Genomic DNA, 10,127 nt, shown 5'->3' on the forward strand with positions numbered 1-10,127 from the left:
AGGACGTCCCGCGTGCCCGGCCTCGTGGACAAGCCCAGCAGGACGAACTCCCGCACTCTGGTCATGTTGGCTGCCTCCAGGGCCCTCTCCATCTAGGGATGAAACACACTTAGAAACAGTTTGCAAATGGACCTCTCTACATCTCTCCAAGTCACCGCCTCACTTGGGTAAACAAGTCTATTCCTCGGTCTGTCTGCCTTCGTCCCTGCTCTGTGCAGTCTGTGTAGCAGCTAGTGGGGCCTCAACATCACTGGCCGTGGCGGAGGCCAGCAGGTGGTATAGCAGTTAAGATGCTGGACTCCCACTTGGACAACTGTGGTTAGAGTCCCGGACTTAGCAGCCTGAAACTCATGCTGGGCATGTGTGCACCCAAAATCCCAAGAGGAAAATGGAGGAGAAGGCATTGCGGCATGGCCCTCTACCATGGGGGGGAGGGTGATTTCTCACTTTCTGTCTCTCTGGTGAGCTCATGCACCCTATGACAAAAATCTAAAAAAAAAAAAAAAAGGCCTCTTCACAGGGGCCAGCAGGTGGCATGGTGGTTAAGGCACTGGACTCTCATATGGCTGACCTCAGTTCAAGCCTTGAACCTGGTGACTTGCTTTCTCACTTTCTCTCTCTCTCTCTGGCCAAATTAAATAATAATAGTAGGCCCTGACTTCTCCCCACCCCTTCCTAAATATCCAAAGACTGTACTGACCAGTGTCCCTTTTTTCCCCCTCCTGACAAATATTCTAGAAGCTGATGTAGAACTGTATAGGTAGATTCAGACTGTAAGATGATGTTTTAGGGGCTCAAGAGGAGAAACTGAAAGTGTTTGACTCTTACTGAAGTGTTGAAGTTCTTTCTAATGTAGCTATTTTTCTCGTTGCATCTTTTCTACTTCAGTACACTCGGTGCACTGGGTCAATGGCTGGTACTGTATTGGCTCTGTGAAATCCTGTTTGTGAAAAAGAATAGGTAGTGGCTTCTTTGGAACAGTTAGATGCTGAATATCTGTTCACTTTTCAATCCCAATTCTGTCCCAATCCTACCAGGTACTACTGTACGTGAATGGTTAATAAAGATGCACAGTGCTGTAAAAAACAAACAAACAAACAAACCTCCCTTGAAAGTATTAAAAGCAGATTAGATCATGCAGAAAATTGAATTTCAGATGTAGAAAACAGAACTTAGAAAATTTCACCAAAAAGACTAAAAAAAAGAAAAACACAAAAAATGAGAATAATATATGAGTAATACTAGATACCATTAGATGCCCAAGCATCTGGAAAATCACTATACTAGAAGGTGAAGAAACTAATCAGGGCATTGATAATCTATTCCATGAAACCCTAGAAGAAAACTTTCCAAACCTAGAGAGGCATTCAAATATCCAGACCCAAGAAATGCAAAGGACCCCACACAGAGTCAACACAAGAAGATCTTCTCCAAGGCACATCATAGCCAGATTGACCAAAACCACAGAGAGAAGATACTGAAATTGGCAAGAGAGAAACGTCAAGTTACTTTCAAAGGATATCCTATCAGGCTAATGTTGGACCTCTCGTCAGAAACAATGTGAGCAAGGAAAGAATGGGAAAATATATTCAAAGTGTTAAGTGATAAACAATATCAGCCAAAAATACTATATCCAGCAAGATTATCCTTCATATGGGAAGAAAAGAAAAATATTCTCAGATAAACAAAATCTGAAAGAATTCACCAACACTAGACCAGCTCTTAGAGATGTTCTGAAGGGAGTGTTATACCAGGAAAAATAAAGACAGATGACAAATAATAGAACAAAAAATGACCAAGAAAAGGGACAACTTAATAGTAGGGACAAGTTATGAAATATCAATAATGTTGAATGCTAATGGAAAGGTCAGACTACAGTAACACTGCAAATTCAACAAAAGATAGATTACATGAGAGTGCACTAGTGAAATAGAATTCTATGCCTTTTTTTATTTTTTGAAAGATTTTTGCTATAGTGCACTGTGCTCGCCAGAAAGACAAAGAGAGATAAAAAGTGAGAAATCACCCCCAGGTGGGGATGGCCACGCCACAATCCCTTCTCCTCCATTCTCCTCTTGGGATCTTGGGCATGTACACACACGCAGCAGGCGTGAGTTTAAGCCACTGGGTCTGGGACTCAAACCACAGTCGACTACATGAGAGTCCAGTGATGTAGCCATTATACCATCTGCTAGTCCTCTATGACTTTTTTATGAAACATTACTGATTTCCTTCTATGCTGTGTCTTCCAGATTTAAGGATTTTTGTTTTCTTTTAAGTTGTTGATAGATACAGCAATATGTTTTTTTTTTTATTTTTTTAACGAAAACATAAACTTTACTCCCTTCCTGACCCCTTTGTAATTGGAAAATATTTGTGAGCATTCTTATTTTGTGGTAGAATGGTTATTTGCACAAGTTTAATAATACAATAGTATCTGTTGCCCTGCATCAGAAATTGAATTCTTATGGGGCTTTGTGCATATAACAGACCAAATTGAGATTAACCTAATTTATTTTTGCAAATAAGTTAATTTATAGCTCTCTTTAGTAAAAGGGGGGGTGGAGAGAGAAAAATGTCTCAGAAGAGAATTACAGTGCACTTGTCACTAGATGCTAGCTGTGTCCATACTTTAAGATCTTTTGCGAATCAATAAAATGTGGAAAAAAAGTTTACTATGGAAGGGAGGAAGAGAGAAGGAAAAGGAAAAAACTGGTAAAAGTATGCTTAATTGACAAAAAGTGAGAAGCTATTTGCTGATGATAATGTAGATAGTAATATTTTTGTCTTGATTGATACACATGGTATTTGTGTTGGGAAAAAATGTATACTGTAAAGACATGTAATTAAATGTAAATAAATTTAAAAACAAGAAAAATTGAAAAAAAAATAATAATAAATAAAATTAAATAAATAATTTTAAAAAGTAATAAGTAACTCTTTACAGTCCCCGTTATTCCCAGAACAGACAAGGTCCTTACCATGACCTGCAAGTTCCCACCAATGTTCTGATCCCTGCCAGCTGCTTCAGCTTTAAGTCATGTCCTATTTCCTCTTTATTAGAGAAGAGAGTCAGGTCTGGTACTCTTCTAGAAAAACCAGTGGAGGAGTCGACAGATGGCGTGGTGGGCGCTGGACTCTCACATGACTGACCACGGTTTGAGTCCTGGACCTGGCAGCTTGCTTTCTCACTTTCTCTCTCTCTCTCTGGTCAAATTAAAATATGTAAATAAAGTTAAATAAAATAATTCTTTAAAATATGAAAATTTGATTTCTAATTTTTTTTTCCTAGAGAAAACTATCTCCCATCTCCCTCTTTTGCCCCACAAAAAAATCTTCATAAAAGATGGTGACAACATCGGGACCAGCAAATGGTGTAATGGTTACATCACTGGACTCCCACACAGCCCGCTACAGTGTGAGTTCCAGACCTGGTGGCTTAGAACTCACACCAGGCACATGTGCATGCATTCCACAATCCCAAGAGAGAATGGGAGAGAAGGGATTGCAGTGTGGCCATGCCCCTGGGGGTGATTTCTCCCTTTCTGTCTCTGTCTCTCTGTCTCTCTGAAGAACACATGTGCCGCGCCCTATAGCAAAAATCTTTCTTAAGAAAAAAAGAACTGTCACATACACCCATGTTCCTACTTCAGGAACAGAAGACTTCATTCATGTGTCACTAACCTGTCACTTTCCTCAATGTGAAGGATGAGGAATCCAAGGTTCCCAGAGGCTGCAATTGGGAAGAGAGGACTTTGGGGCTTTTCCAAAAAAATCAGGTCAGCTCTACCTGATTTTACTGCCCACCCGGTGCCTTACCCGCGGTGTATCATTTATGGAGGGAGTGACACATAGCTTTGAATGGGATCTTCCATGGAGACTTAGGACCTTCCCTCTCAGATTTTGGGATCACCTGGAGCCAGTAGAAATGTAGACTCCAGCTGCCGCCCACCTTCCCAGGAAGCTACTAAACCACAACCCACACTGACGAAATCCAGGACACACTCATGCACACTGAAGCTTCACGAATCCTGATGGCGAAGAAGCCATTCATAGGAAACCGCGAGGAAAACTGCCTTAGTAAAGTCAGGGAAATCCCTGGACCTGACTACCCTACGTTACGGAAATAAGGGTTTATTGTTTCAAATATGGTATTGGTTGATGTAAGCCAGACAGGAAAGACTGATTTAATCTGAACATGGATGTGCTATCTACCCTACCCCAGCCATTTTACACAATGAGCTCATTTAAGCCTTAAAGTCGTCTTGAAAGATAAATTCTATTTCCCAATTGTATGCACTTTGTATTTCAATAGTTGTACGTGTAAAAATTGTAAAAATTCAGATAGTACAGGAGAAAAGTACAGGAAGAAAATAATTTTGCCTCGTTTCCATTCTACTCAGAGAAGGAAGTCCTCTCATTAACTTCTTGTGCATCTTTCCTGACATATTCTCTGCTTAGTCGAAACTATGGTGTATGTGTCTTATGAAATGTGTTAAAATGGAGAGAAGTTTTACAGAATATACACATGGTATATCACAGGTAAGCCATGATATGTGTGTGTGTGTGTGTGTGTGTAACTTCCCCCTTGTTTTTGCACAAATTTTACACACTATGTGCATCACTCTGCAACTTGCATTGCTTTGCTTAACAATATGCATCAGAAATTATTTATAGTAACCATTGAACTACGTCATTCTTTCTTATTCATTTTTTATACATTTAATCACTATACATGTTTATAACATACACAATGAATTCCCCCAGCATGAATACAAGGGGGATGAGAGGGAGAGAATCAGGGGCAGAAAAAAAGAAGAGAAAAAAGCAAAACATTCAACAGAAAAATGAAAAATTATCTGTTGATGATAATATGTACAGTAATATCTTTGGACTAAAAAAATTTAAATCAATATAATATTGCTTGTATTTATAAAGTACAACATATGTTCTGAAGTATACATACAGGGTGCAGTGGTTAAATCTAACTACGTAATAACTGCATTATCTCATGCAGTTCATTTTTGTTTTTGGAGAGGTTTTTGCTATAGGGCATGTGTGCTCACCAGTCAGGCAGAGACAGAGAGACAAAAAGCGAGAAATAACCCCCGGGGGGATGGCCATGCTGCAATCCCTTCTCCTCCATTCTCCTCTCGGGCTCTTGGGCACGCACGCACGCACACGCGCCCGGCGTGATTTTAAGCCACTGGGTCCAGGACTCGAACCCTGGTCAACTACATGGGAGTCCAGCAACACAGCCATTACGCTAACTGCTGGTCCCTCATTTTTGTTCTGAGAACACTCTCTTTGTATTTCTCAAGAGCGTAATATCTTGTCTGACTGTAATGGCCTTGCTGTATGACAGATCCGCGAGTTAGTTCACTCCTCCTGTTAACTGTGTACGTACCCCTGGCCAGGGTCCCATAACCTCGTCCCCGTAACCACCACTATGCCCACGCCCATGAGTTCCATGTTGCTGCTAACAGCTGCCTTGAGTGGTTGTGTCAAACTTTATTTCCAGTCTCATCTTGATGACTATTTAGGTTTGCTTTTCAGTCACTTGATTCCATGCACAAAGGTCACATAAATAACCTGTACAGAGTAGAATCCTGAAAGTTAGGCAATGGGGGGAATGTTAGGGAACTGAAGAAGGAGCTGCTCCAGCAGACACAAAGGTGCCCACAATCCCGCCAAACTCACGCGGCTAGCGGGAATGCCAGGCCGGGTTCCCAGCTCCCGACCCAGATGTGTTTATCGTCTCTGAGAGGAACTTCGGTAGGGGAGGGAGAATCCGGGCCCCGGAATCATGCAGACCTGGCCCAACGCCAACTCCTCCGCCGCCTAATTGCATAAAACCAAGATTTTCTTTTAAACTTACTCTCATTGACCTTCCATTTTTCTCACCTGTTAAATAAACACTGCATATATGTAGGGACCAGCAGTTAGCATAACGGCTGTGTCGCTGGACTCCCATGTAGCCCACCATGGTTTGAGTCCCCGGACCCGGTGGCTTAAACTCATGCCGGGCGCGTGTGCGTGCGTGCAAAGATCCCGAGAGGAGAACGGAGGAGAAGCGATTGTGATGTGGCCATCCCCCCAGGGGGTGATTTCTCGTTTTCTGTCTCTTTCTGTCTCTGTCTGTCTTTCTGGAGAGCGCATGTGCCATATAGCAAGAAATCTCTCTCTCTCAAAAAAAAAAAAAAAAAAAAAAAAGAAAAAGAAAAAGAAAAAAAAGAAAGAAAGAAAAAGAAGAGAAATAAGCCTGCATACACGTGTAACTATGTCGCAGGTTATCAGGACCGTGAATAAGACACCGCAGGGAAGAACGAACTGCCTGAGCAGCGGGTGCCTGCGAGTGCCACCTGCTCTCTCCGTCCCCTCCCCGCCGCCACCCCGAGCCCCCCAGGCTCCTCACCTGGGCCCTCACACGAGGCCGGTCTGAGTGGGCAGAGCCGCCTCCCTCCTTCCTTCGGGTCGTCAGTGGCCCAATGCCCGAGGGCGCAGCTGGAATTCTCAGAAAGGGGCCGGGGGCGGGCGACCGGGTGTCTCGCGAGGCCGTGCGCGGCCGGCGGAGCTGTCCGTGGTGCTGACCTGGAGCCCGGCGCTGCTCACCGCCCGGCCCGCCGCGGGTTCTGCGCCCGGAGCGGCCAGGTCCCTCCGCCGGCAGCCAGACGCGGGCAGAGGCCAGCTTAATCCAAGGCTCTCTGAGACCTCCCGAGTCTCTGCGGGATTAAAGGAGCGGTGGAAAGTTTTGGTGGGGGGGTGGTTTTGCTGTCGCTGTTCTGGATCTTGACTGGGCGTTAGGAGAGAGGGCCGAGGACTCCGAACTTGGACCCCGCCTTCAGGCTGCCTTGCTAAGCTGTCGTGGACGCCCTCCTGTGTGCTGGCGCACGGGATGGGTGCTGGGAACGCAAAAATAAGCCAGACTTCTTCCTGTCTCCAAGGTCTGCGGAAAAGGCACATAAAGAAATAAGTGGGGACCAGAACAGTGGAAGGGCAGAGGAGGGAGGCCGGCCTAGTCTGGGGGCGTGCAGGGGACTCCGGGGGACGGTAACCACGCGGGGTGCTCGGGAAAGCTAAGGTTGGCTCCACTGGAACAAGTCGAGGAACACTCCAGGCGTGAGCGCACACTAGGCCGCGTGTAAAGTGTAAAGACAAACACCCCCCTTTCCTTCTGCACGGATTCACTACACCGCCCCAGGTTAGGTTTCCCTCCCCTGTTGATCTGACTTCCCGCAAAAAAAAGTTCATGCTTCTGTATCTTGGCTAATTCTGCACCATCTTTTATCCCTGACCCCAACCTCTCCCCACTTGTTTCCTCTTTATGACTTTAGAATATGAAAAACTTGAGGTATACCATCTTAACCACCTTTAAGTGTACTGTTAAATGACATTAATATATTCTTTTTTATTTTTTTCTATTGCCACAACCATCTGCATCATCTCCAGAACTTTCTTCTTGCAAAACTGAAACTCTGTACCATTGGATAATAACTCCCCACCCCCTCCACGTGCTCCAGCCCCTGGAAACCATCACTCCTCGGTCTCCCTACTGTGGCTGCTTTAAGGAGCTCATACACTGAAGCCAGTCAGCAGAGGTCCCTTCCTGCCTTGTCTATTCACTTAGCAGCGTGTCCCAAGGTCCTTCCATGCCACAGCATGTGTCAGAACGTCCCTCCTTTATGGCCCAGCAGCACTGCACTTTGTATAGCCCACATTTCTTTATCCATTCACCTGGTGGACATCGCGAAGAATGCTGCCATGAATATGGGTGGCCAAGTACCTCTTCTGCTTTCAGTTTTTCTGAGACCACAAGCCTCTTTTGTTCAACGCTGCCTTAGTCTCACTGGATTTTTTTTTTTTAATCAAGAGTCTGGGGACCAGCAGTTAGCATAATGGCTGTCGCTGGACTCCCACGTAGTCGACTGCGGTTCAAGTCCCGGACCCGGTGGCTTAAACTCATGCCAGGTGTGTGTGCGTGCGTGCCCAAGATCCTGAGAGGAGAATGGAGGAGAAGGAATTGTGGCATGGCCATCCCCCTTGGGGGGTGATTTTCCGCTTCCTAATTCTCTGTCTCTCTCTGTCTGTCTGGCGAGCACACGCACCCTATAGCAAAAAATCCCTCAAAAAAAAAAAATCAAGAGTCTGAAGGTCCAGACCTAACCCAGTTGAAGTCCATGAACATGGGAATGTCTTCCAGTACTCAATGAGTATGGTGGGGGTAATCATACTGGCAGCTTCTGTCCACAGAAGTTGGATGGAAGAAATGGATATTAAAAGCAAATCATAGGGGCCAGCCGGTGACATAGTAATTAAGGTAATGGACTCCCACATGGTTGACCACGGTTCAAGTCCCAGACCTAGTGGCTTGAAACTCACACTGGGCACATGTACATGCAATCACAAAATCCCAAGAGGAGAATGAAAGAGAAGGGATTGTGGCATGGCCATCTCCCGGGAGGTGATTTCTTGCTTTCTGTCTCACTGGTGAGCATACATACCCTATAGCAAAAATCTCTCTCAAAAAGAAAAAAAGCAATTCTTATACAAGTCAAGTAACCATTGGCTTTGAGGGAAGGCTCAGGTTTAAGTTCTGGCTGTGCCAGATACTGGCTGTGTACCACAGTTTCTCCTATATGTTTGTGTTAAATTTGGTGGCTTTCTTTCTACCCAGTTGAGAATATGATGTTGAGTTTTGCTGTTTGAGGTTTTATACTCATCTAAAACTGAGAGGTCAGCTTACATGGAGGAAGTTTTATTTCAATTAGCTCTTTTTTGTAATTTTTAAAAATGTTTAAAGAATTTTAAAATTTTATTTATCATTATCATTTTTTAAAAAATAAACAGGGAGAGAGAGAGTGAGGGAGGGAAAGTGAGAAAGCAAGCTGCCAGGTCCAGGACTCAAACCATGGTCAGCCATGTGGGAGTCCAGCACCTTAACCATCACACCACCTGCCAGCCCTATTTCAATTATTTCAGCCATGAAAAATATTTGTATCTTATAAGAAATTGAGTGTTATGGAAATAAATCTCTCTTTCCCATTTCAAATCAGCTACCCAGATACAATGTAGGAAGCAGCAGTTAAAAACCTTTCCAGAAATTTTTCTATACACGAAACATCTATTTTCATCATTATTTATCTGTCCCTGTTGTTTTTCATAAATGGGATTACACTGTGCACATTCTTACAGTGTCTCTGTATCAGGGTCTTTTTTCTGTATCAGTACTGCAGTTGTTCCTCATCATTCTGTTCTGTGGTGTTCTATTCCATTAAGTGGCGTTCCATTACGTTATGCGGTGTTCTATTCTGTTATGCACCATAATTTATTTTACCAGCCCTTATGGAATAAATTAGGTTGTTTTACATTTTTGATATTTTAAACAATTCCAAAATGAAAATTCTTGTGCAAATGTCTTTATGTAGCTACACAAGTATATTTGTAAGGTAAGTTCCTAGATGTGGAATTTTTGAGTCAAAAGAAATACACACTCTAACTGTGGAGAGATACTGCCAAATTGTTCCCTAGAAGTCTGTTCTGGGGGCCAGCAGGGGCATGGAGGTTAGGGTGCTAGACTCCCACATGGCTAACCATAGTTCAAGTCCTGAACCTGGCAGCTTGCTTTCTCACTTTCCTTCTGTCTCTCTGTCTGTCTCTCTCCAGTCAAATTTTTAAAAACAATAACAATAATAAATAAAACAAAATAAATAATTATTCTTTTAAAAATCTGTTTCAACGTGTCTTCCTAATGAGAGTGAAGAGCTAAGGAAATGTGCTTCGTAATGACCTGTTCTATGATCTGAATATTTGTGTCTCCCGGCATCCATGTGCTGAAGCCCTGATCCCAGTGTGGTGGTGTTTGAGGAGGGGCCGTCAGCGGTAATTAGGGTTAGAATAGGCCATGAGGGTGAAGTCCTCATGATGGAGTTAATCAGATTCATAGAGACAGAAAGTAGAATGGTGAATGGTGGCTGTCAGGAGCTGGGGACAGGGGAGATGTGTCCTTGTGGAGTGTGGGAGGCTCCTTGCGCCCAGTTGTGTGCTCAAGTATTAAACTGGTAAGTTATCTCACGTGTATTTTACCACAAATTTGTAAGTGAGTGAATTTTTAAAATTTGAAAGCATAT

The 10,127-nt window shown here is 43.7% G+C and overlaps 1 protein-coding gene across 1 annotated transcript in view; it reads right to left on the reverse strand.

Moving 5' to 3' along the window:
* Positions 1-2,984, reverse strand: part of LOC102493805 (olfactory receptor 5-like) — a 3,771-nt gene extending 787 nt beyond the window's left edge. Inside the window, exons 1-2 of the mRNA XM_027767635.1 lie at positions 2,930-2,984; positions 238-250 (exon numbers count right to left, since the gene is read on the reverse strand). Coding sequence (XP_027623436.1) covers positions 238-250; positions 2,930-2,984 — 68 coding nt within the window. The remainder of the gene's footprint in view (positions 1-237; positions 251-2,929) is intronic.
* Positions 2,985-10,127: the final 7,143 nt, after the last annotated feature.

This window comes from Tupaia chinensis, unplaced genomic scaffold (genome assembly GCF_000334495.1).
Source record: "Tupaia chinensis unplaced genomic scaffold, TupChi_1.0 Scaffold144336_1, whole genome shotgun sequence".
Taxonomy (NCBI): Eukaryota; Metazoa; Chordata; class Mammalia; order Scandentia; family Tupaiidae; genus Tupaia; species Tupaia belangeri.